The 26,740-nt window shown below is 45.6% G+C and overlaps 2 protein-coding genes across 5 annotated transcripts; both read right to left on the bottom strand.

The window, feature by feature from the left end:
• Positions 1 to 2,164: 2,164 nt before the first annotated feature.
• LOC117552794 (DNA-directed RNA polymerase II subunit RPB1-like) lies at positions 2,165 to 16,288 on the bottom strand. 4 transcript variants are annotated; one of them, XM_034226436.1, is made up of 5 exons: positions 3,818 to 3,878; positions 3,682 to 3,740; positions 2,673 to 3,604; positions 2,263 to 2,642; positions 2,165 to 2,185 (listed from the first exon to the last, which is right to left on the bottom strand). In XM_034226436.1, exons 1-4 carry the CDS (start codon positions 3,838 to 3,840, stop codon positions 2,307 to 2,309), a joined length of 1,350 nt encoding a protein of 449 aa, XP_034082327.1. In that variant the 5' UTR covers positions 3,841 to 3,878; the 3' UTR covers positions 2,165 to 2,185; positions 2,263 to 2,306. The 4 variants fall into 4 exon arrangements, with proteins under 4 accessions (XP_034082327.1, XP_034082325.1, XP_034082324.1 ...); XM_034226434.1 differs by lacking the exons at positions 3,682 to 3,740; positions 3,818 to 3,878 and adding exons at positions 15,926 to 15,984; positions 16,062 to 16,288 and having other exon boundaries at positions 2,263 to 3,601; XM_034226433.1 differs by having other exon boundaries at positions 2,263 to 3,601; positions 3,818 to 3,883.
• Positions 16,289 to 18,294: 2,006 nt separating this feature from the next.
• Positions 18,295 to 21,213, bottom strand: LOC117552789 (uncharacterized protein K02A2.6-like). Its single transcript, XM_034226419.1, has 2 exons — positions 19,995 to 21,213; positions 18,295 to 19,634 (listed from the first exon to the last, which is right to left on the bottom strand). Exons 1-2 carry the CDS (start codon positions 21,211 to 21,213, stop codon positions 18,295 to 18,297), a joined length of 2,559 nt encoding a protein of 852 aa, XP_034082310.1.
• Positions 21,214 to 26,740: the final 5,527 nt, after the last annotated feature.

The following is a 26,740-nucleotide window of genomic DNA, read 5'->3' as shown; positions in this document are numbered from 1 at the left end:
TGAGAGGAGGTTTGATCACGTCAACATTGACCTGGTTGGTCCGTTGCCTTCCTCTCAGGGGTTTTCCTACCTCCTCACCATGGTGGACAGAACGACCCTTTGGCCGGAGGCGGTTCCGCTCGTTTCGACATCAGCCGCAGACGTTGCCCGGGCCTTCATTGCAACGTGGGTGTGTCGTTTTGGCACCCCGTCAGACATTTCCTCAGATAGGGGCTCTCAGTTCACGTCCGAGCTCTGGAACACTGTGGCAGGCGGTTTGGGGGTTAAGCTGCACAGGACTACCGCTTACCACCCTCAGGCTAACGGCCTCTGCGAGCGCTTCCATCGCTCCATGAAGGCGGCCCTCAAGGCCGGCCTTACGGAAGGTAACTAGGTCGACAAGCTGCCCTGGGTGATGCTGGGCCTGAGGACCGCACCTAAGGAAGATCTGCAGTGTTCTACAGCGGAGATGGTCTACGGTCAGCCGCTGAGAGTTCCGGGGGATTTCCTCCCAAATGCATCAGCTCCCTGGTCTGCCACGGCCCAGCGAGTTTTTTCCCGCGTGACGCGGCGGAGGCTTTCGCTCCAGTCCCGACTACTCAGCACGGTGCGCCAGGGTCTCAAGTTCCCGCGGAGCTACGCTCGGCTGGGCACGTCTTCATTCGTCACGACGCACACAGAGGCCCCCTGCAGCCCCCTTACGATGGACCTTTCCGGGTTTTGGAACACGGTGAAAAACACCTGGTGGTCGACATGGGCGGTAAGGCTGAGCACGTCTCGGTTGACCGGGTGAAGGCTGCTCACTTGGACGTGGACCGGCCGGTGGTGCTGGCTCGGCCGCCGAGACGGGGCCGACCCCCGGCTTTGATTCCTGTCAGGGAGTGTGGACCTGTTGTTCCGGTCCCTCCTCTGTCAGGGGCCGCACGGGTGGAAGTCGCTGTTCCGACTCCGGTGCGCAGGCGGATTGTTCCTCCCCGCCTTACGGATTTTGTTTACACGTGAATTCTGGGGGGGCTTGTGTGGTGACACGTTATTGGACATAATTCACCTCTCGTATTGTGTTGCCACACGGACCCTTTAGTGGGAACACCTGTAGCGTTAGCTTCCATTCCTGCTAGCTCGTCAAGCAGAGCAGTTCATGTGATAACCTCTCTGTTATTAATGGCTAATAAAGATTGGAACTCTGTTCTTAATACACCGCCTCCGACTCCCTTTTCCTGGCACTACAATACACAATATTACAAATCAGTTCATAGTCATCAGAAAATTAGTGGCCGGTGAATTAACTTTTATAAATGTTTGGGTTAAAACAACCCATATTCTTCAAGAAGCTTGTACTGTTCGGTATGGCAGTTTGACACTGAAGCTTCGAACGGAGCTTCAACCCTGGACTTCCTATTCCATAGAAGCAGTGCTTCGAAGCTTGCTTCAAATCACGTGACATATGACGTCCGAAGCAGCAACTGCTTCAAATCAAAGTGATTCGATGCTTCATTCAAAGCTTCATTTTGCCATCACTACTGTTCGGTATTAGTGTATCTTTACATTCAAAGTTTCATCAGACTACAATGTTAAATATAAGGCAATATATTATAAACATGTAATCCAATATGGCCACAGTCTACACTAGCATGTACACTTTCATTCAAGTTGAGGAACTTTCAAGTGCAGACATTGGGATAAGGAACCACATGTTTTAAGTTTAGTGCTCAATGTCTATCAATTGACTTGTACATTTAGTGGGAGCCCCTTAAAGTGATAAGATATTTTACCACTTGAGCTAAAACCTAAGAGTGACATTATAAAGAGTGCCACTGGTAAAGGTCAAAGTAAAAAGTCCAACTCAAAAGCAAACACTGCATTGTTGTAAGAACCAGTGTGCCACATAAGCAGATATCTCACACTTTTGTAAATTTGCAATAGTTTAAACTAGAACTATTGAGACATTTGTTTTTGCTAAGGGGATTTTCACAATCTTTTGTCAGCGCTGTAAAGTATTAAGATACATTTTGCAAATTTGGTTTGTAAAGGAAACATTTTTGCAATACACCTTTTAGACACTAGAGGGCACCAAGCTTACATACACAAGCATTCATGCTTAGGCATTCACCATCCCACAATACAAGGTGAAGTAAAGACACAACCAGGTGGTAAATTTATGTATTTATTTAAAAATAAAATATTCATCCGAGGACACCAGCTGCACCTGTAAGAACAAACACACATTAGTCACCAGGTTTAAGTTAATGTATAGAACAGCAAGAAAGCGAGCATAGTACTCACCTGCTATTGTCCCCACTTTGGACTGACACGAAACCATTTGGCATTTATGTGAGCACTCGGGACTTGAGAGGAGCAACCTGAGGAAAGATGTAGGCCTGGGGTTCAGCCTGCCTCTGAGGGGCCACGTAGGCCCTGTTGGGAGCCTTGTAGGCCTGGTTCGTTGCTTGCCGCTGAGGGGCTACGTAGGCCTTCTTGGGAGTTTCGTAGGGCCTGTTGGGAGTTTCGTAGGGCCTGTTGGGAGTTTCGTAGGGCCTGTTGGGAGTTTCGTAGGGCCTATTGGGGGTCCTGTTGGGAGTCTCGTAGGCCCTGTTGGGAGTCTCGTGGGCCCTGTTGGGAGTCTCGTGGGCCCTGTTGGGAGTCTCGTGGGCCCTGTTGGGAGTCTCGTGGGCCCTGTTGGGAGCATTGTAGACCCTGTTGGGAGTCTCGTAGGCCTTGTTGGAAGTCTCGTAGACCCTGTTGAGAGTCTGCTGCTGGGGAGCATTGTAGGCCTGGTTTGTTGCTTGCCGCTGAGGGGCCACGTAGGCCTTGATGGGAGTCTGGTAGGCCTGCTGGGGCTTCCTGACACTCACTTTCTCCTGCCCAGGAGCCTTCAGCCGTCTGATAGCATAGCCACCAAATTGTTCAGGGATGATGTGGGTCTTGGTCGGGGCTAACTTCTTACCAGAGGTTCCCTCTCTGGATGATTTGGAGTCGTAGCTCGTTGAGTAACTGTGAGGCTTGAAGATGGGACCATTTCCTACATTGGACTCAAGAGAAGTGCCATAACTTGAGGCCATGGAAGTAGCCTTGTAGCTTCCTCTGGCATTTCCTGCATTCCCTGAAAACAGTTTACTCTTGTATGGGTTCACAACCTCAGTCTGGCTGGGGTTTTTAGGAGCTGAAGGACGGGAAGGTTTATCCGTTTTAGACACTAGCTTAGCGCGAACACTGGAGGAAGTTTTGGTCCGTGCAGGGGTTTGGTTTGGCTCAGGAGCACCGGCACCAAACAGGCTGGAAGACTTCTGCGTGTCCTTGTTGCTGCTCTTACTCAGAGAATCGCTACCGACAATAGCACTAGAAAGGCCATGAAAACGCTGTTTAGGCACACGATTCAAGTTAGGTTTTGACACTGAGCTGCCCTGCACTAACCTGACTTTAGCTAAGCCACTTTTAGCTGGCTGTGAAACAGTTTGTGTGTAGCCACCAGTAGAAGGCCCCCAGCTAAAACGACTGCCCACAGCTGAAGGTATGTTTAAGTTTCTGCTTTGAGCCTGTCTGAGTCGATTCTGGAGATAGTTGACACCAGCTTCCCGATTATTTTGCCTGAAGCCAACATATGTGTTGTTGTTCTTGCTCTGAGCTGCTAGAGAAAAAGAAAAATATTAAAGCCACAGCTATAGTCATTCACAGCACTTAAGTGAAATGTTGTGCTTAGCTCACCTTGTGAAGCCCACAAACAGCGCACATGCTCTGCTTGAACCAAGACAATAAGGAAAATCCTGCACAGAAAATATGTAAACATCAGAGATTGCAGACAGCTAACAACAATTAACTTTGCATGTCTGCAGAAACGTACCCCAAATGAACTCCACAAGTCATATTTCTCTCTCTCTCTCTGTTCCAAGACAGCAGTAAAGAACCAGTAGCCCCGAAGTGACTTGCTCTGCTTGTCTGAGCAGCAGAAAGGAGGCTTTATTGCAGCTTGCAGCCAATCAGGGCCTAATGAGCTGATTGTCTATAGGTGCTGCTGTGCTGTCAGGGTGGCAACTGAGTGCTGTTGATTTTCTGATTTTCTGTCACCTCTGAGTTCTTAAGTCCTGTGCAAAAAACTGTAAGGTAAAAGAGCAATATCTCAAACCCCTAAATGACCATTTTGTACATCAGACTTTCTCACAAAGGGTTACTTTCAGTTGTTCAAGAAACTTGTTTGTTTTTGTTGCATTTCTCAGGGTAAAATGAAGAAAGTGAAAACAGAAAACATTTGGGATTTATTGAAGTAATTGGAGAGCAAAAATATGTTTTTGTTTCACCCTGTTGTTACATTACATTACATGTGACTTGTTAGACGCTTTTATCCAAAGCGACTTACATACTCAATACTGTGGACAATCCCCACAGGAGCAATTTGGGGTGAAGTGTCTTGCCCAGGGACACAACGACATGTTGACTGCAGTGGGGTTTGAACATGTGACCCGCTGATCTGAACACCAACGCACAACCCACTACACCACACGCCTTTTTTTGCTTGTATTATGGTACTGTTATTGGTTTTGTGAATATCTTTAGGACAAAGAAAAACAAGATTCAAGTTTGAATGTTCATTTGAGTTTTTCTTTTGTTACAAGTCCTTTTTGTTGCCTATGGTATTAGAGACTGTGTGCATGTTTGTCTGTCCTGCTTTCAGAATAATCATATATACTGTTATGTGCTCACTCCGTCACAAACACATGCGTTTTAATTAAGATAAAACAATTAAATACACTTGCAAAAACAGTTTTAGGCACGCTACTTCTGTACTTGTGTTAAAGTGTGTTATACTACATTGGCTGTTTGAGTAAACCATTCTTGTGATATGATTGATTTAAGGGCGGTGCGACACCTCTGCCAGCGAAGGTGGAGGCTGTTGCGGCTTTTCCTCGCCCGCTCACAGCCAAGCCCCCAGGAAGTGCGCCGGAGTCTGATGAGAATATTCGTAGTGGCCAAATGGTGGTACTACACTTCCGTTTGGTTGCTGGGCCCGGAAACACTTTTTCCCATTGACTTACATTGGGAAAGAGTGGTCTGTAACTCGTTGGATAATTTTTTTAAAACTAAATAAACAACCCAGTATGAAGACTTGTATAGCCCTTATTAAAAACATTCGTTCCTCAAGTTGTAAAAATTTGCTAATAACGTTATTCTGAGAGTTATTTCCCTCGGCATTATGAACGCGCATCTAACCCACGGGACCGCCTGCCCGGCACGTTCATGTGATGTGACGTATTCAGCACCTCCCCCTTCACACGCGGTCACGTTCAGTGTTCACTGTCATGTCACTGAGGCTAAAGAAACAACGCTTTACAGTCTATGCTAACAACCGACAACAGTTTGCTCCAAAAGGTAAGATACGAAAACATATTTATTTTCTAACCTGCCTCCTTAATGTCTGTATGTAATGTAACATGTTCTCATATAAAAGAGTAAAATAAGCCAAACCACTCATCAGCAACCGCTACTGTGGCTAAGCTAATGTTGGGTGTTTGCACAGTAATTTTCCATACTTTTCATAGTTAACCAAAATGCTAGAAATGTATGCATGCCAGCAGTTCTGCAATGTTAACTCTGGATGCATTAGCCAACTTTCTAGAAACCAGACTTTGCATTTATAATTCGTTTTATATATATATATTTCTATTTAAAATCTATAAATGTGAGATGAAAAAACTAAAAATGACATATCTTTTTCACAACTAATTTCCAATGCAATGTCCCTACCATTGTAAACGACGATGCATACAGAATCTTCAAGAACACAAATTATTTTAAAGAGGCGTGAAGAGCTAATCATTTGTACTTTATTTATAGATGGCAGAAATAGCCGGATCGTCATCCAGAGAGGAAATGCTGAAGGAAAGTGGGCCTCCCGCCATACTTGGACAAGGTGCTGTATAGTTTTTATAAGAATTTGTATTCATTTTGTTTCAGTAATTTTTTGATTGCATACCCTTTACTTTCATATGGCAAAAACAAATATATTGTACCTTATTTTTACATCTGATAAGTGAAATCAGTTGATTGTGACCTTATCACAAAAAGACAGTGACTTGATACATCCTGCTTCGTAATAATGCATGAAATCGTCATGCATTATTTAATGTAATATTAATATATAATCTTAATCCTTATAAAGTTTCATCATGATTCTATATACAAGTATAGAGTTATATGTAATATAATCTACAAATTAAACTTGTGTAGTCTTAAAAATATGATGAAAATGATATGACAACTCAGGCTACATGTACCGCCTTTTTCTAAAAGATGATCACCAGTAACCACTTTTTCCTTTTTCAATATATTTTATTCTATCTAGGTCCCAATGTGTGGATAATAGGGAGCAGCTACATTAGACGTGGGGAAGAAAGAGCCAGACACACCATGGGAAGCAACCTGGGTCTCAATTGCCGTGTGTGGTGGTTTGGCAAGGGTGGTCTGAGGTGGAGGAACCTTCTTCCCTTTTTCTATTAGTCCTTGAGAGGAAGAACAGTCCCGGATGTCCTGCTCATCCACTGTGGCGGCAACGACAACGACCTTGGCAACATCAAAGGTGTGGAGCTTGTCACAGCGATGAAGCAGGACCTGCTTTCCCTCAGTGACAACTTCTCAGAGATGAAGATAATTCTATCTTCTATCAATGAGAGATGTCACTGGAGGAAAGCTGAACAAGGCCAGAATGTGGGTGAACAGAGAGATGGGTAAATGTGTTAGTGGTTTGGGTGGAGAGAGTGTAAGGCATCCTTGCATTAAGTTTGACTGCCCTGGCATATTTCTAAGAGATGGAGTTCATTTCACCAATTTGGGAAATTATATGTTTTTAAGTAACCTTAAACAGTCCCTTGAGGCTATAATCTAAAGTGGTTCTGCATTTTGGATTCTAGCCTCAACAGGATATGTATATTTAACAAGAATAACTTATAGATTTGACAGGGCAGTCCTCCTTGTAAGGATGTCTTCACTTACTCACACTATTTTTTTTAAATGTGTCATTTAATTAAATTGTTCACTCACATTCTGTGTTCTTCCTCTCTCTTAAACTTTAGTCCCCTTGTCTTTTTCTCTCTTTCCTTCACTCATCTTAGTCCCCTTGTCTTTTTCTCTCTTTCCTTCACTCATCTTAGTCCCCTTGTCTTTTTCTCTCTTTCCCTCACTCATCTTAGTCCCCTTGTCTTTTTCTCTCTTTCCCTCACTCATCTTAGTCCCCTTGTATTTTTCTCTCTTTCCCTCACTCATTTGAGTCCCCTTGTCTTTTTCTCTCTTTCCCTCACTCATCTTAGTCCCCTTGTATTTTTCTCTCTTTCCCTCACTCATCTTAGTCCCCTTGTATTTTTCTCTCTTTCCCTCACTCATCTTAGTCCCCTTGTATTTTTCTCTCTTTCCCTCACTCATTTTAGTCCCCCTGTTTTGTTTCTCTCTTTCCCTCACTCATCTTCCCCAGCCTCACCAGCCTCACCCAGACGACGAGACGGCGTACAGAGAGGAGGTCGAAAACCTGACATCTTGGTGCCAGGATAACAACCTCCATCTCAACGTCAGCAAAACCAAGGAGCTGATTGTGGATTGCAGGAAGCAGCAAAGAGAGGGACACGCCCCCCATCGCCATCAATGGGACTACGGTAGAGAGAGTCAGCAGCTTCAGGTTCCTCAGTGTCCATCACGGACACAGCTGCATCACGGCCTGGTACGGCAGCTGCACCGCCCTCAATCGTAAGGCTTTCCAAAGGGTGGTGAAAACTGCACAGAACATCACCAGGGCGGAGCTGCCATCCATGGAGGACCTTTACTCCCAGCGGCTCAGGAAGAAAGCCCTCAGTTTATGTTTATGTTTATTTTAGAAATGTTTTGGCACATTTGTTCCAATTCTGCTAATGGTATATTGCAGGATATTTAAGTCTCCCATGTACTTTTTAAATTAATAATAGTATGTTCATCTTGATGTTTAACTTGTAATATTGTAATCATCTTAGTTAGAAATGCTGTTTCCACCCCATCCTCTGCTGCTGAATGATTTTATATATTGTTACTGAAAGTGCTTGTCTTTGATATTATAATGATTCCACCAGAAAGTCACTCTTTGTGAGATTTATTTGTTCACATTTTTCCCAGCCACAAGATGATGTTCATTCATTGTAGGCCTCAAAGCTGGGTGAAGGTATTGATGCACGGATCAATGCAATCCTTTACAACAGCATTCCACTATGGTTGGGGATGTCTGTAAAAAAAGGAGAAATAATCTTAAACCAAATAAGTGTCGCAATATAGGGAAACAAACTGACAAAAACATCAATTAGATCAGAATACACTTACATTGTTACAGCAGAAAAGAGCCAAAGACAGCCTAATGTTACTTAAAGTATGCATAAAAAAAGTATTAAAGATTCAAAACAAGAAATTATAATTTAAAAAAAATACACATTTCACAAAATACACATCCAGCAACAACAGTTTGGAGGATTTAGCAGCCTGGTATATTACACAGTTTTAGCGGCATATTTATATATATATATATATATATATATATATATATATATATATATATATATATATATATATATATATACACATGGTTGGTATTTAACAACAAGGGTTGTTGTACTGTGATATTGGTATTTATGGGAACATTTGACACCTTTCCTTCAAGTATTATACGTTTTAGTTACTTGTGGGCTACTTAACATGAATAATCACAGTTACTATCCTTTTACTCAATCACATTTAAAAAAGAAATAGGATATTGTTATTTTAACTCCACCACAGTAATCCATCATCAGCTTTACTTTTTAGATAAAGTTTTAACTCACAATTGATCATAACAGGCTTCAACATATACATTTGTATATATTACCAAGTGGTTTCATGTACAACCCACACAAGTATCATGCTAAATGAAGCTCTGTTGCTTGGATATCACTAGATCCTGATGTCAGCGTAATATAAAAGTACATAACGATTGATGTGTAAGTTAGCATCATTTACTAGCTAGCCGCTAGCTGCTAACTCCCGCCTCGTTAATATAAATCCAGTACCATGCTGTCATGAACGCGCGGTGCTGTTACGTGTACGCAAATTCACGTGCTTAATGTGAACGAGCCTTTTGGGCGGCGTGGTTAAAGTTGCGCATGCGCTATGAGCGCACATACGGGTAATCTGTGACGTTTCGCTCTCTCAAAAGTTGGGCCATTTTGTCATCATGCGCTAATGAGCAACTCTCATAGGAATGAATGAGGCCCCGCCTCCCACGCTGTATCCAGTTCTTATTATACATCCATGCTCACAGCCCGGTCGCTCCGTGAGTTTCTGGGGATGGTGACTTTCTACCTGTAGCGTTAGCTTCCATTCCTGCTAGCTCGTCAAGCAGAGCAGTTCATGTGATAACCTCTGTTATTAATGGCTAATAAAGATTGGAACTCTGTTCTTAATACACCGCCTCCGACTCCCTTTTCCTGGCACTACAATACACAATATTACAAATCAGTTCATAGTCATCAGAAAATTAGTGGCCGGTGAATTAACTTTTATAAATGTTTGGGTTAAAACAACCCATATTCTTCAAGAAGCTTGTACTGTTCGGTATGGCAGTTTGACACTGAAGCTAAGAACGGAGCTTCAACCCTGGACTTCCTATTCCATAGAAGCAGTGCTTCAAATCACGTGACATATGACGTCCGAAGCAGCAACTGCTTCAAATCAAAGTGATTCGATGCTTCATTCAAAGCTTCATTTTGCCATCACTACTGTTCGGTCTTAGTGTATCTTTACATTAAAAGTTTCATCAGACTACAATGTTAAATATAAGGCAATATATTATAAACATGTAATCCAATATGGCCACAGTCTACAGCATGTACACTTGCATTCAAGTTGAGGAACTTTCAAGTGCAGACATTGGGATAAGGAATCACATGTTTTAAGTTTAGTGCTCAATGTCTATCAATTGACTTGTACATTTAGTGGGAGCCCCTTAAAGTGATAAGATATTTTACCACTTGAGCTAAAACCTAAGAGTCACATTATAAAGAGTGCCACTGGTAAAGGTCAAAGTAAAAAGTCCAACTCAAAAGCAAACACTGCATTGTTGTAAGAACCAGTGTGCCACATAAGCAGATATCTCACACTTTTGTAAATTTGCAATAGTTTAAACTAGAACTATTGAGACATTTGTTTTTGCTAAGGGAATTTTCACAATCTTTTGTCAGCGCTGTAAAGTATTAAGATACATTTTCCAAATTTGTTTTGTAAAGGAAACATTTTTGCAACACACCTTTTAGACACTAGAGGGCACCAAGCTTACATCCACAAGCATTCATGCTTAGGCATTCACCATCCCACAATACAAGGTGAAGTAAAGACACAACCAGGTGGTAAATTAATGTATTTATTTAAAAATAAAATATTCATCCGAGGACACCAGCTGCACCTTTAAGAACAAACACACATTAGTCACCAGGTTTAAGTTAATGTATAGAACAGCAAGAAAGCGAGCATAGTACTCACCTGCTATTGTCCCCACTTTGGACTGAAACGAACCCATTTGGCATTTATGTGAGCACTCGGGACTTGAGGTTTGGGAGGAGCAACCTGAGGAAAGATGTAGGTCTGGGGTTCAGCCTGCCTCTGAGGGGCCACGTAGGCCCTGTTGGGAGCCTCGTAGGCCTGGTTCATTGCTTGCCGCTGAGGGGCTACGTAGGCCTTCTTGGGAGTCTCGTAGGGCCTGTTGGGAGTCTCGTAGGGCCTGTTTGGGGTCCTGTTGGGAGTCTCGTAGGCCCTGTTGGGAGTCTCGTAGGGCCTGTTGGGAGTCTCGTAGGGCCTGTTGGGGGTCTCGTAGGGCCTGTTGGGAGTCCTGTTGGGAGTCTCGTAGGCCCTGTTGGGGGTCCTGTTGGGAGTCTCGTAGGCCCTGTTGGGGGTCCTGTTGGGAGTCTCGTAGGCCCTGTTGGGAGTCTCGTAGGCCCTGTTGGGGGTCCTGTTGGGAGTCTCGTAGGCCCTGTTGGGAGTCTCGTAGGCCCTGTTGGGAGTCCTGTTGGGAGTCTCGTAGGCCCTGTTGGGAGTCCTGTTGGGAGTCTCGTAGGCCCTGTTGGGAGTCCTGTTGGGAGTCTCGTAGGCCCTGTTGGGAGTCTCGTAGGCCTTGTTGGGAGTCTCGTGGGCCCTGTTGGGAGTCTGCTGCTGGGGAGCATTGTAGGCCTTGTTGGGAGCCTCGTAGGCCTGGTTTGTTGCTTGCCGCTGAGGGGCCACGTAGGCCTTGATGGGAGTCTGGTAGGCCTGCTGGGGCTTCCTGACACTCACTTTCTCCTGCCCAGGAGCCTTCAGCCGTCTGATAGCATAGCCACCAAATTGATCAGGGATGATGTGGGTCTTGGTCGGGGCGAACTTCTTACCAGAGGTTCCCTCTCTGGACGATTTGGAGTCGTAGCTCGTTGAGTAACTGTGAGGCTTGAAGATGGGACCATTTCCTTCATTGGACTCAAGAGAAGTGCCATAACTTGAGGCCATGGAAGTAGCCTTGTAGCTTCCTCGGGCATTTCCTGCATTCCCTGAAAACAGTTTACTCTTGTATGGGTTCACAACCTCAGTCTGGCTGGGGTTTTTAGGAGCTGAGGGACGGGAAGGTTTATCCGTTTTAGACACTAGCTTAGCGCGAACACTGGAGGAAGTTTTGGTCCGTGTAGGGGTTTGGTTTGGCTCAGGAGCGCCGGCACCAAACAGGCTGGAAGACTTCCCCGTGTCCTTGTTGCTGCTCTTACTCAGAGAATCGCTACCGACAATAGCACTAGAAAGGCCATGAAAATGCTGTTTAGGCACACGATTCAAGTTAGGTTTTGACACTGAGCTGCCCTGCACTAACCTGACTTTAGCTAAGCCACTTTTAGCTGGCTGTGAAACAGTTTGTGTGTAGCCACCAGTAGAAGGCCCCCAGCTAAAACGACTGCCCACAGCTGAAGGTATGTTTAAGTTTCTGCTTTGAGCCTGTCTGAGTCGATTCTGGAGATAGTTGACACCAGCTTCCTGATTATTTTTCCTGAAGCCAACATATGTGTTGTTGTTCTTGCTCTGAGCTGCTAGAGAAAAAGAAGAATATTAAAACCACAGCTATAGTCATTCACAGCACTTAAGTGAAATGTTGTGCTTAGCTCACCTTGTGAAGCCCACAAACAGCGCACATGCTCTGCTTGAACCAAGACAACAAGGAAAATCCTGCACAGAAAATATGTAAACATCAGAGAACGCAGACAGCTAACAACAATTAACTTTGCATATCTGCAGAAACTTACCCCAAATGAACTCCACAAGTCATATTTCTCTCTCTCTCTCTGTTCCAAGACAGCAGTAAAGAACCAGTAGCCCCGAAGTGACTTGCTCTGCTTGTCTGAGCAGCAGAAAGGAGGCTTTATTGCAGCTTGCAGCCAATCAGGGCCTAATGAGCTGATTGTCTACAGGTGCTGCTGTGCTGTCAGGGTGGCAACTGAGTGCTGTTGATTTTCTGATTTTCTGTCACCTCTGAGTTCTTAAGTCCTGTGCAAAAAACTGTAAGGTAAAAGAGCAATATCTCAAACCCCTAAATGACCATTTTGTACATCAGACTTTCTCACAAAGGGTTACTTTCAGTTGTTCAAGAAACTTGTTTGTTTTTGTTGCATTTCTCAGGGTAAAATGAAGAAAGTGAAAACAGAAAAGATTTGGGATTTATTGAAGTAATTGGAGAGCAAAAATATGTTTTTGTTTCACCCTGTTGTTACATTACATTACATGTCACTTGTTAGACGCTTTTATCCAAAGCGACTTACATACTCAATACTGTGGACAATCCCCACAGGAGCAATTTGGGGTGAAGTGTCTTGCCCAGGGACACAACGGGTCCTTCTCACTTCGGTTAAATGAAAACCTTGTGTCGTTTCCCTGTGACTAGTCCCTCGCAACAGGGAAGCATGGAGAGACGCAAGGAAACCACGAGAAGCAGGGAAATTAGTTTTAAGAGCAATGGGACTTCCTTTCCTCCGGAGCGTCACGTGAAGCGATGACCGTTTGTGATGACGCTGCACAGCTGATCGTCTGACAGCAGCACTGTCCCCGTTATTTCCACACACACCCCCGCCTCTGTTAGTACACATTTACTGACACAAACATTTGTATCATCTGTTGTAGACCCCAATACATTAAATCAAATAAGAACTCATTCTCAAAAAAGATAAACGCCATTCTTAAAGTGTATAAGCGAACATTAGTTAGATTAATATTGATTAGAGTGCACAATAGAAATAAAATAATTGAGAGAAGAAAAAGAGATATGTTATCTATCAAAACCCAGTTAGATTAACATTCATTGGATTGCACACTTTGTTTGTTTGTGTGGATATGTAGCACATTCATATTTTACGTAATTAGATTACTTTTAGATTACTTTTGGATTACTTTCTGGAGACACAAAAAGCAAAAGGACACTGAACGTGTTTTTACTGTTTTAATGGTTTATCAAGAGCACAACTGAAACATAACATCTGAAACGATGTAACAACATACACTTTTTGGGGATGCAGCTTGGGATGTGAGGAGTGAGGGACACGGCTTAGAACGGGCGTGTCGCCTTCTGTCCTGCCAGTGTTGGCAGGACATGAATTAAAATGTCAAACTCGGACTTCATTTTAAGGACATTTCGGCCAGGTGTGTAGAGCTATATTTGTTTAAGCACCGGATTGGCAAAACAGGAGAATGTGTGCACCAGTCTGCCTTGATCTATGAATTCATGTCCGTGACACTCACAGTATCCTATCTGCTGCCCACAGCTGTTTTATAGAAGGAAAACCTCCTTCACTTCATGAAATTTCTGCAGCACCAGGAGGCAGCGGGAGGGTTAACTCAGCCTCTGAGAAGAGGAGCGCGCAGTGCCTTTCACGCACCGCCTTCACTGTGTATACCTTCAGAAATAATCATTAGGCTAAAGAGCGACCGCAGGCTGATTTGTTTTAACCACACACACCTATATATACACACACGATTTAAACGCAGACTTTTGTTCCTCCATGTTTCGTTGTTATTGTTTCACTGAGCGAGCGGACCCGCGATACATTTGCAATAGTTTAAACTAGAACTATTGAGACATTTGTTTTTGCTAAGGGGATTTTCACAATCTTTTGTGAGCGCTGTAAAGTATTAAGATACATTTTGCAAATGTGTTTTGTAAAGGAACATTTTTTGCACTAGACACTAGAGGGCACCAAGCCACAAGCACTCATGCTTAGGCATTCACCATCCCACAATACAAGGTGAAGTAAAGACACAACCAGGTGGTAAATTAATGTATTTATTTCATTTTTTTTTAAAAACTAAATATTCATCCGAGGACACCAGCTGCACCTGTAAGAACAAACACACATTAGTCACCAGGTTTAAGTTAATGTATAGAACAGCAAGAAAGCGAGCATAGTACTCACCTGCTATTGTCCCCACTTTGGACTGACATGAAACCATTTGGCATTTATGTGAGCACTCGGGACTTGAGAGGAGCAACCTGAGGAAAGATGTAGGCCTGGGGTTCAGCCTGCCTCTGAGGGGCCACGTAGAACCTGTTGGGAGCCTCGTAGGCCTGGTTCGTTGCTTGCCGCTGAGGGGCTACGTAGGCCTTCTTGGGAGTTTCGTAGGGACTGTTGGGAAACTCGTAGGGCCTGTTGGGAGTTTCGTAGGGCCTGTTGGGAGTTTCGTAGGCCCTGTTGGGGGTCCTGTTGGGAGTCTCGTGGGCCCTGTTGGGAGTCTCGTGGGCCCTGTTGGGAGTCTCGTGGGCCCTGTTGGGAGTCTCGTGGGCCCTGTTGGGAGTCTCGTGGGCCCTGTTGGGAGTCTCGTAGGCCCTGTTGGGAGTCTCGTGGGCCCTGTTGGGAGTCTCGTGGGCCCTGTTGGGAGCATTGTAGGCCCTGTTGGGAGCATTGTAGACCCTGTTGGGAGTCCTGTTGGGAGTCTCGTAGGCCTTGTTGGAAGTCTCGTAGACCCTGTTGAGAGTCTGCTGCTGGGGAGCATTGTAGGCCTGGTTTGTTGCTTGCCGCTGAGGGGCCACGTAGGCCTTGATGGGAGTCTGGTAGGCCTGCTGGGGCTTCCTGACACTCACTTTCTCCTGCCCAGGAGCCTTCAGCCGTCTGATAGCATAGCCACCAAATTGATCAGGGATGATGTGGGTCTTGGTCGGGGCTAACTTCTTACCAGAGGTTCCCTCTCTGGACGATTTGGAGTCGTAGCTCGTTGAGTAACTGTGAGGCTTGAAGATGGGACCATTTCCTTCACTGGACTCAAGAGAAGTGCCATAACTTGAGGCCATGGAAGTAGCCTTGTAGCTTCCTCTGGCATTTCCTGCATTCCCTGAAAACAGTTTACTCTTGTATGGGTTCACAATCTGGCTGGGGTTTTTAGGAGCTGAGGGACGGGAAGGTTTATCCGTTTTAGACACTAGCTTAGCGCGAACACTGGAGGAAGTTTTGGTCCGTGCAGGGGTTTGGTTTGGCTCAGGAGCACCGGCACCAAACAGGCTGGAAGACTTCTGCGTGTCCTTGTTGCTGCTCTTACTCAGAGAATCGCTACTGACAATAGCACTAGAAAGGCCATGAAAACGCTGTTTAGGCACACGATTCAAGTTAGGTTTCGACACTGAGCTGCCCTGCACTAACCTGACTTTAGCTAAGCCACTTTAGCTGGCTGTGAAACAGTTTGTGTGTAGCCACCAGTAGAAGGCCCCCAGCTAAAACGACTGCCCACAGCTGAAGGTATGTTTAAGTTTCTGCTTTGAGCCTGTCTGAGTCGATTCTGGAGATAGTTGACACCAGCTTCCCGATTATTTTGCCTGAAGCCAACATATGTGTTGTTCTTGCTCTGAGCTGCTAGAGAAAAAGAAAAATATTAAAGCCACAGCTATAGTCATTCACAGCACTTAAGTGAAATGTTGTGCTTAGCTCACCTTGTGAAGCCCACAAACAGCGCACATGCTCTGCTTGAACCAAGACAATAAGGAAAATCCTGCACAGAAAATATGTAAACATCAGAGATTGCAGACAGCTAACAACAATTAACTTTGCATGTCTGCAGAAACTTACCCCAAATGAACTCCACAAGTCATATTTCTCTCTCTCTCTGTTCCAAGACAGCAGTAAAGAACCAGTAGCCCCGAAGTGACTTGCTCTGCTTGTCTGAGCAGCAGAAAGGAGGCTTTATTGCAGCTTGCAGCCAATCAGGGCCTAATGAGCTGATTGTCTACAGGTGCTGCTGTGCTGTCAGGGTGGCAACTGAGTGCTGTTGATTTTCTGATTTTCTGTCACCTCTGAGTTCTTAAGTCCTGTGCAAAAAACTGTAAGGTAAAACAGCAATATCTCAAACCCCTAAATGACCATTTTGTACATCAGACTTTCTCACAAAGGGTTACTTTCAGTTGTTCAAGAAACTTGTTTGTTTTTGTTGCATTTCTCAGGGTAAAATGAAGAAAGTGAAAACAGAAAACATTTGGGATTTATTGAAGTAATTGGAGAGAAAAAATATGTTTTTGTTTCACCCTGTTGTTACATTACATTACATGTGACTTGTTAGACGCTTTTATCCAAAGCGACTTACATACTCAATACTGTGGGCAATCCCCACAGGAGCAATTTGGGGTGAAGTGTCTCAGGGACACCACGGGTCCTTCTCACTTCGGTTTAATGGATTCCTTGCGTCCCTCACTTGCGTCGTTTCCCTGTGACTAGTCCTTCCCACCAGGGAAGCATGGAGAGACGCAAGGAAACCTACGAGAAGCAGGGAAATTAGTTTTAAGAGCAATGGGACGTCCTTTCCTCCGGAGCGTCACGTGAAGCGACGACCGTTTGTGATGACGCTGCACAGCTGATCGTCTGACAGCAGCACTGTCCCCGTTATTTCCACACACACCCCGCCTCTGTTAGTACACATTTACTGACACAAACATTTGTATCATCTGTTGTAGACCCCAATACATTAAATCAAATAAGAACTCATTCTCAAAAAAGATAAACGCCATTCTTAAAGTGTATAAGCGAACATTAGTTAGATTAATATTGATTAGAGTGCACAATAGAAATAAAATAATTGAGAGAAGAAAAAGAGATATGTTATCTATCAAAACCCAGTTAGATTAACATTCATTGGATTGCACACTTTGTTTGTTTGTGTGGATATGTAGCACATTCACATTTTACGTAATCAGATTACTTTTAGATTACTTTTGGATTACTTTCTGGAGACACAAAAAGCAAAAGGACACTGAACGTGTTTTTACTGTTTTAATGGTTTATCAAGAGCACAACTGAAACATAACATCTGAAACGATGTAACAACATAATTAACTTTTTGGGGATGCAGCTTGGGATGTGAGGAGTGAGGGACACGGCTTAGAACGGGCGTGTCGCCTTCTGTCCTGCCAGTGTTGGCAGGACATGAATTAAAATGTCGAACTCGGACTTCATTTTAAGGACATGTCGGCCAGGTGTGTAGAGCTATATTTGTTTAAGCACCGGATTGGCAAAACAGGAGAGTGTGTGCACCAGTCTGCCTTGATCTATGAATTCATGTCCGTGACACTCACAGTATCCTATCTGCTGCCCACAGCTGTTTTATAGAAGGAAAACCTCCTTCACTTCATGAAATCTCTGCAGCACCAGGAGGCAGCGGGAGGGTTAACTCAGCCTCTAGACGAGCGCGCCGCGCAGTGCCTTTCACGCACCGCCTTCACTGTGTATACCTTCAGAAATAATCATTAGGCTAAAGAGCGACCGCAGGTGTTTCAGTCTGCAGCTTTATTCCGTAACTCACAACTCCATCACATGTATATTCCCGCGCTTGCGGATATAGTACATCACAGTGTAAGCCTGTGTCAGCATGCAGTTTACTAAAGCGCCAACAGGCGTCACTATATAGCAGGCATTAACAGATCCCCATATCTGTAACATCTCCTTTCCTTTAGCTGTAAACAACATCAGCATGTCACTTTAAAGTGCAGGTAAGAGCTACATTGTGTAAAGCTAACACTTTAACATTGTCAACCTCCAATACATGAAAACAATTACAATACTGATTAACCATGCAAGTACCGATACAAAACTATAATAATATCCAACAATTCTTTTTTTTTTCTTAACAGTCCAACAGACTTAGTGACAATGTTCCCAGTTGTATCACAGGTTCAGTCTCTGCGGCGGCCGTAACAGGCGACCACACCGCGAGTATACAGCTTGGCTCTCTGTACTCACTGGCTTCCCTGGTGTCAAACCCCGCCCTTGCGCCGGGACCCCTGGAGAGTGAGGAGGCTCCCCCAAACCTGTGTCATCCTGGACCGGGTCGGTTCGAGCTCCACCTGCAGCCCTCTCTGCGTTGACATGGCCCCGGTCCGTGTGGCTGCTCTGCTCCGGCCCTACCAGCTGTCGCATCCGGGCTGAGCGCTCCGCAACCCGCAGATCCACCCGGTTTTCTCCCGTAGAGCGTGCCGTCCACCTCCACTACGAATGAGCGAGGAGCGACTTTCTGGAGGCATTGACCCAGTTGCCAACGGCCTGTGCGATCTCCTGGAAGAGGCCTCATCCTTATGTGTTCCCCAACATTCAGTTCTGGTAAGTCCCTTGCCGATATGTCGTAGGCGGATTTTGCAAGCCGCCGTTTCAACCGCAGCTTTTCCGTCACTCCCGTCACTAACCACGGTTGCAGCAAGCTGTCCGCAACCGGCAGCGAAGTCTTCAGCCTTCGTGACATTAAGCGTTGGGCTGGACTGCTGTCCAACCCCTCTGTGGGCGTGTTGCGCCAATGGAGAATGGCCTGCCATTTATCCGTGCCATCCAACTTTGCCCGCTTGCAGAGTGATTTCACTATCTTGACAGCTGACTCAGCTTTGCCGTTTGATTTTGGATATCTGGGTGAGGATGTGACATGGTTAAATCCCCACTTTGCAGCAAACTTCCTGAACTGTTCACAGGCAAACTGTGGGCCATTATCTGTGAGCACTTTGTCTGGCTGTCCGTAGCGTGCAAATTGAGATTTACAGCATGTGATGAGAGTGTCAGCTGATAGATCCGGCAGAAGATCAATCTCCCAGAAGTCTGAATAGTGGTCCACTAGGACGATGAAATCTTGGCCAGCGTAAGAGAAGATATCCATACTCACTGTTTGCCATGGACGTGTTGGGATATCATGCGACATCAATGATTCCTTCTGCTGGGCTCGTGCATATTCATTGCATGCAGAGCAGTTCGACACATAGTCTTTTATCTCTGTTCTCATGTTTGGCCAGAACAGCGTATCCCTGGCGCGCCTGTAACATGCCTCCCCCCCGATGTGGCTGGTGTGTATGCGTCTTAACAACTCTGCCCTCAAGGCCTTAGGGATAACAACGCACTTTCCTCTGTATAGCACACTGTTTTGCACGTTGAGCTCATCCCTGAAGGGCCAGTATTCTCGCACCAAGAGGGGGGTGTCCTCTTTGAAATCAGGCCATCCCCTGAGGATTACTGATGTCAAAGCTTGTAATACATCGTCCATCTCTGTGTGCTGGGCAATTTGGCGAAACCTGAAGTCAGTAACATCCAGATGCTGTGCCTGATCCAGCTCTGAGTCCTCCACCTGAAAGCTGTCCATGGAACACACCGCCTGTCGTACATAGGGGGTGTCGGAACCACGATACGGTGGAGTGGCCCTGCTTAGAGTGTCACTGACATACATCTCCGTGCCTGGTTTGTAAACAACATCCAGATTGTACCCCTGGAGCTGCAGTAACATGCCCTGAAGGCGTTTAGGCGCATTCATGAGGGGCTTCTTAAAGATGGTGATCAGTGGTTTGTGGTCTGTTTCTGCAGTGATTGTGTCCCTGCCGTATAGGTACTGGTGAAATCTCTGGCATGCAAAAACTATGCTTAAACACTCTTTCTCTATTTGAGCGTAGTTTTGCTCAGTCCGTGTCAGTGCGCGTGAGGCAAAGGCTACGGGCTGCCCCTTTTGCAGCAAGCAGCACCCCAGTCCATTCATGCTGGCATCACTCTGGATCGTTACAGGCTTTGTGACGTCATAATATTTGAGAACCGGCGTGTTGGTGACCATCCGCTTTATCTCGCGTATTGCATCATCGTGTTTTGGCAGCCAGTGCCATGCTGTGTCCTTATCCAGGAGTCTGCGAAGAGGCTCACAGATCTCCGATAGCCCTGGCAGGAACTTAGCCAGATATGTCACAAACCCGATCATGCGTTGCACTGCCTTAGCATCCGTGGGCGTCGGCATGTCCAACACTGCTTGAGTTTTCTCTGGGTCGATTTTCAGTCCTTCTGTAGACAGTACATGGCCGTGGAAATGTACAGCTTTGAGCTTGAACTGCAGCTTGCGTTCACTCAATCTGAGCTTCACAGCCCTGCACCGTTGCATGAGAGCTCTTAAGTTGGTGTTGTGGTCCTCTTCAGCCTCTGCGTCCGTATCGCCACACCCGACCACCAGGATGTCATCCGCAATAGGCTCGATGCCAGCCAGGCCTGATAGCAGCTCATGTTGCTTGCGCTGATAGATCTCTGGCGCCACTGAGACTCCAAACGGGAGTTTGAGCCATCTCATCCGACCCCATGGGGTCCAGAATGTCGTCAAGCGGCTGCTTTCCTCATCAAGCTTGCACTGGAGAAAGGCGTCACGAGCATCAACCAGTGTGAAGACACGAGCCTTGGGCAGTTTGTACAAGACGTCTTCTAGCGTTGGCATGTGGTAATGGGACCTGAGAAGTGCCTGATTGAGAGGCTTTGGGTCAATGCAGATTCTTATCTTGTCTGGTTTAGCTACTGTCACCATGTTGCTTATCCACGCTGTTGGCTCTGTCACTGGCGTAAGGTTGCCTGCTTTCACATGTTTGTCCAGCTCTTCCTTAACCCGGGCTTTTAGCGCTACAGGGACATTTCGTGGTGAGCACTGGACTGGTGTCACTTCAGGGTTCAGATCGAAATGAATATTACCTGGGACTGACTCGATCGGGTCATGGAAAACATCATGAAAGTCTTTCAGTAGCATTTCTTTTGTGAGTGGCATAGACTGGCTTGCATCAATAGTGTTCACCTCTGCTGGCAGTAGTTCTCTTGGAATAGTGAATTTCACAAGGCCCAGATCAGTGCATGCAGCACCACCGAGCAGGGGCTTTTGTTTGGTGTTCACTATCTCAAACACAAGTCTGTGTATTTTCCCCCTGACCACACAGTCAGTGTGAAATTTCCCCAGGGATGGCATGTATGTATCAGAGTACAGCTTTAGCCTTGTTCTGGTCGGCTGTAAGGCTGTCTTTGGTGACAGTTTCTCTTTAAACTGGCGGCCCATAACATTGCAAGTGGCCCCTGTATCTAGCTGGCATAGCTGTCTTTTCTTATTCAGGTGTAGGTGTAGAAACCATTTGCGTCCAGGTGCTTTCACATTCCCCACATATTCAGTGACATTGTATAGGTTTTCACTTGTATCCGAGTCCCCTTCAGTTTGCTGTACATCCTCAACAACATTAACTTTTCTTGTTTTCTCTGCTCTGCTGCTGGCCTGACATACTTTTGCAAAGTGATTTGAAACGCCACATGCTCGGCAGGTCTTACCATAGGCTGGGCACTGCTCTCTGCCCCGTTTGTGTCCATTTCCACAGTATTTGCAGGTCCACTGCTGCTCTCTCTCAGCCGCTGTGTTTCTTTCAGCTGTTTTCCACTGTATTTTGCGTCGTCCGCCTTGCCTGTCCACCAGAATTAATACTGTCCACCTGTGCCTGCGGGCTCTCAATAAGCCTCATGCGTGACTCCGTCAATTCTGCAAGGCGGCAAATCTCCACAGCTGTTGGCAGCGTTAGGTCCCGTTCACGCAGCAGTCTCCGTCTGGTGCTCTCGCTGGCAATACCGAGTACCAGCCTGTCCCTAATCAGTTCATCTTTTAGGTCACGGTACTCACATGATGATGCTTTTTCCCTCAGCTTTATTATAAAGCTATCGATCGGCTCGTCCGGTCCTTGTTTGCAGCATCCAAACGTGTATCTCTCATAAATCACATTTTTTTGCCGGCTTGAAATAATCCCCCAACGCATCCAAGATTGTTTTGGGGTCTTTCTTTTGTTCCTCGGTCAGCGTGACGTTGTGCATATATATATGCCGGCACTCGTTCCCCATAAGCCGTCTCAGCGTGGCTGCCTGCACCGCATTCGTTTTTTCGGTCAGACCTGTAGCGAGCATAAAGTCCTCAAATTCTGCTCTAAAAACCTCCCAGTTTTTGGCTATATCACCAGACATATGCATGCCCTCGGGTGCCGGAATACTGTTTGTCGTCATGACGTGAGTTTTCTTGAGCTTTTAGTCCAAGAAGACCACTTCTGACAGCATGTTTCAGTCTGCAGCTTTATTCCGTAACTCACAACTCCATCACATGTATATTCCCGCGCTTGCGGATATAGTACATCACAGTGTAAGCCTGTGTCAGCATGCAGTTTACTAAAGCGCCAACAGGCGTCACTATATAGCAGGCATTAACAGATGCCCATATCTGTAACAGCAGGCTGATGTGTTTTAACTAGGGCCGGGACTTTAACGCGTTAATTAAGATTAATTAATTACACAAAAATTAACGCGTTAAAAAAATTAACGCATTTTAATCGCACTTATTTTTGCACCGCGGAACGTTTCTCACTGGATGAGTTTCAGGCGTACCGATTATACTGGAGCACCAACTAACGTTCATGACTTCAGACAACAACAACAAACCACAGTGAACAACAGTGGGAAATGTTGTTTTAAAAAACGGACGGATGGAAGCGTCGATAAGAGCACGGTTGTGTGCAAATTATGCAAAAAGGAATTCGCATATCACCGCAGCACATCAAGCCTCAAGTATCACCTCAATGCAAAAATATATAGCAGCTAGCGTGGACGTTAGCCTCTTTTATCGCGTTCACACCAAAAAGAGCCGGTACTAAAATTAGTTCACCCCACGAAAGTCCCTGCTAGAGAGCAGGGACTTTCGTACGGCTCTCTTGTGAGAAGAGAGCTATATGTCTGATTGGCTGGGCGGATTGCAAACCACGCCCCGTAAAACTCCCAAAAAGTTTTGTGAAGCCGCCATTGTCGCCATATCCTCGCATTAGCATTATTAGCATTAGCCCAGCGCAGAAACGCAGAGAGACTAACTTATGGCAACACAAAATAAAACATGGGAGCGGTGGAGATGAGGAGGTGTCGGCGTTCTGGCGATTTACTCGGAAGGCTTCAGTAGAAGCTGCTGGGACTCCCAGCAGCTTCTACTGAAGCCAGTCCCCAACTCCGGGGACTTCCGGCCGGGGACTTTGGGCGGCAGTATACGCCGTGAAGTGGTTTGCGGCCTGCCAGTAAACCCAAAGCAGAAGAAGAAGAAGTGACGTCAGCGGCTTCATTTGCCTAATCCACCCCCAGGTTCAAAGAGTTCTCATGAACTAAGTTCTCATGAACCTTTGTGGGAAAAGTACTGCGGTGTGAATGCGCCTAATGGTATACTAAAATCCATGTGAAAAAAATTGCTTCTCACTGTTCTCAGGTCAAATATTTATATGTGATTAAAAATGCGATTAATTTCGATTAATTAATTACAAAGCCTCTAATTAATTAGATTACTTTTTTTAATCGAGTCCCGGCCCTAGTTTTAACCACACACACACCTATATATACACACACACACGCGATTTTAAACGCAGACTTTTGTTCCTCCATGTTTCGTTGTTATTGTTTCACTGAGCGAGCGGACCCGCGATTTTTTTTCAAACGCTTTTTTTGGTCCATCTGCGGCGGTAATAGGTTTTGTGCGCTGTGATGATTCGGCTGTACCTACTATGAATATTAAATGTTGAGAGGAAATCTTTCCACCAATAATTCCAATAAGTAATCCAAAATGTATTCACTTCAGGTTTACGAAAGTAACTGTAATCAGATTACTCGTTTTTCAAATGTAATGCGAGCTGAATACAGTTACTTGATTTTTGTATTCTGATTACGTAACGCCGTTACATGTATTCCGTTACAACCCAACCCTGTTTGTAACTAAATGATACATGAATTGAAGCAAAACACGGTATAAACTGAGGAGTGACTCCCGTGAGGTTCATGTATTTTCTTCACTCCGCTGGGAAACTGCTCTCATGTCAAGAAGCATCAGATCAGTGCATGCGCTGCATCGTCCAATCAGTGAGCGATACACAGTAAGGGGGCGGGGCGAGTGTCTGAGGATTTCATCGAAGGATGGTCTGGTGGTTCCTCGGTTATCGCTCCTCGCTCCTCGATCCTCGGTCCTCCGGCAGAAATAAGAGCCATTGGGACGCTACTCAAGATGGCGCAGACAAATCAACTTCCGGTGAGACCGAGACCGAGGAAATGAAAAATAAAAGAAGTGAGAAGGGCCCAACGACATGTTGACTGTAGTGGGGTTTGAACATATGACCCGCTGATCTGAACACCAACGCACAACCCACTACACCACACGCCTTTTTTTGCTTGTATTTTGGTACTGTTATTGGTTTTGTGAATATCTTTAGGACAAAGAAAAACAAGATTCAAGTTTGAATGTTCATTTGAGTTTTTCTTTTGTTACAAGTCCTTTTTGTTGGCTATGGTATTAGAGACTGTGTGCATGTTTGTCTGTCCTGCTTTCAGAATAATCATATATACTGTTATGTTATAAACTACAGGCCTGTCTCTCTCCTCCCGTTCCTGTCTAAATCACTTGAATGCGCTGTCTTTAAACAACTCTCCTGTTATCTCAATCAGAACAACCTTCTGGATCCTGTAGAGTTATATTTGTATTTATTCATGTTAGCAAACTATGGATAAGCTTAAAATGGGAATAATTTGGGTAAAACTGTGAGCTGCATTTGGGGCCTGTTGACATGTGTTTTTGAGGACAAAGGAAGATGGGGGAAGGTGAGAGCATGTCCTGATTTGCATTCAACTTAGAACGAGCTACAGTGGTTGTGATGTTAAGAGAGGTCCCTTGGGTTTCTCTGGTGCTTATCAATAGTAGCAGTTAAGTGAATACTGTTCAAACAATACCTGTGTTTGTGTTTTATATTGATTTCTCTGTTTTATCCTTTCATAAATGTAAGGACTACAAATGGCTATAAACATTCTGGGCTGGTTGGAGTAAACAGGGTTTTTATGGCTCTGTGGGGGAGGTGTAGGTATGCAGGCCTTGAGACCTTTTGTTGTAAAGTGAGCCTGTTTGGTTTCCTGCTGCGTTTCCTGCTGCGTTGCGTCTCCCAATGAGATGACCTGAAAAGATGACCAGCTGACCTAACACCAAACCCCTCCTTCTTACTCTGGTATATCTCCGGTGGATCCCTGGCGTTCGGCCTCTTCTTCACATGCTGCGCTCGGGTGAAAGTAGCTCTGCAGTATGCGGACTAGAGCAGGAGTAAGCCGGCATTACTCCTTAAGCATTGCAATATAACTGTAATATATCATGTTGTATTGTAATGATTGTATTGCATTGTCATATTGCCATTAAAGTAGATTATTGTTAACGGTTACTTTGTAGATATGGATTCCTTCCTGTATTATAACCAGCTTCATAGGAACGCGCGGAGATTTGAAAAGCGGACCAGTTATCCCTTTAAATCTCTAACAATCCGCACCAGTCTGGTTTCAAGGCAGGTCACTCCACAGAAACTGCTCTCATTGCTGTCACGGAGGAACTGCACACTGCCAAAACTGCATCCCTCTCCTCTGTCATCATCCTGTTGGACCTGTCTGCTGCATTCGACACGGTGAATCATCAGATCCTCCTTCGCACTCTCCAAAAACTTGGAGTTTCAGGCTCTGCACTTTCCCTCCTCACCTCATACCTGAAAGACCGTACCTACAGGGTGACTTGGAGAGGGTCTGAGTCCGACCCTTGTCAATTAACTACGGGGGTCCCTCAGGGCTCTGTTCTTGGTCCCCTCCTCTTCTCCCTGTACACAAACTCGCTCGGATCAGTCATTAGCCCGCATGGTTTTTTCTTACCACTGCTACGCTGACGACACCCAATTAATCCTGTCCTTTCCCCGCTCAGAGACCCAGGTCGTCGCACGCATCTCTGCTTGTCTAGCTGACATCTCTCAGTGGATGTCTGCTCACCACCTCAAGCTCAACCTTGACAAGACTGAGCTGCTCTTCCTCCCGGGAAAAGATTGTCCAACTCTTGACCTGACAATCAACATCGGCACCTCAGTTGTTTCCCCGACTCAGACTGCAAGGAATCTGGGTGTGACCCTAGATAACAACCTGTCCTTCACTGCAAACATCGCTGCTACAACCCGTTGCTGCAGATACACGCTTTACAACATCAGGAAGATACGTCCCCAGCTGACTCAGAAAGCGACTCAGGTTCTGGTCCAGGCTCTCGTCATCTCACGCCTAGACTACTGCAACTCCCTCCTGGCTGGTCTACCTGCATGTGCCATCCGACCTCTGCAGCTCATCCAGAATGCAGCGGCTCGTCTGGTCTTCAACCTTCCTAAATTCTCCCACACCACTCCGCTCCTCCACTCCCTTCACTGGCTTCCGGTAACTGCTAGAATCCACTTCAAGACACTGGTACTTGCTTACCATGCTGCGAATGGATCTGGCCCTTCCTACATCCAGGACATGGTTAAACCGTACACCCCAGCGCGTGCACTACGCTCTGCATCAGCCAAACGACTCGTTGCGCCCTCGCTGCGAGGGGGACCCAAGTTCCCATCGGCGAAAACACGTGGGTTTGCTGTCCTGGCTCCAAGATGGTGGAATGAGCT

This window comes from Gymnodraco acuticeps, unplaced genomic scaffold (genome assembly GCF_902827175.1).
Source record: "Gymnodraco acuticeps unplaced genomic scaffold, fGymAcu1.1, whole genome shotgun sequence".
NCBI lineage: Eukaryota > Metazoa > Chordata > Actinopteri > Perciformes > Bathydraconidae > Gymnodraco > Gymnodraco acuticeps.
Note: the sequence above shows the minus strand (reverse complement) of the source record. Positions and strands in the feature narration are given on the sequence as shown.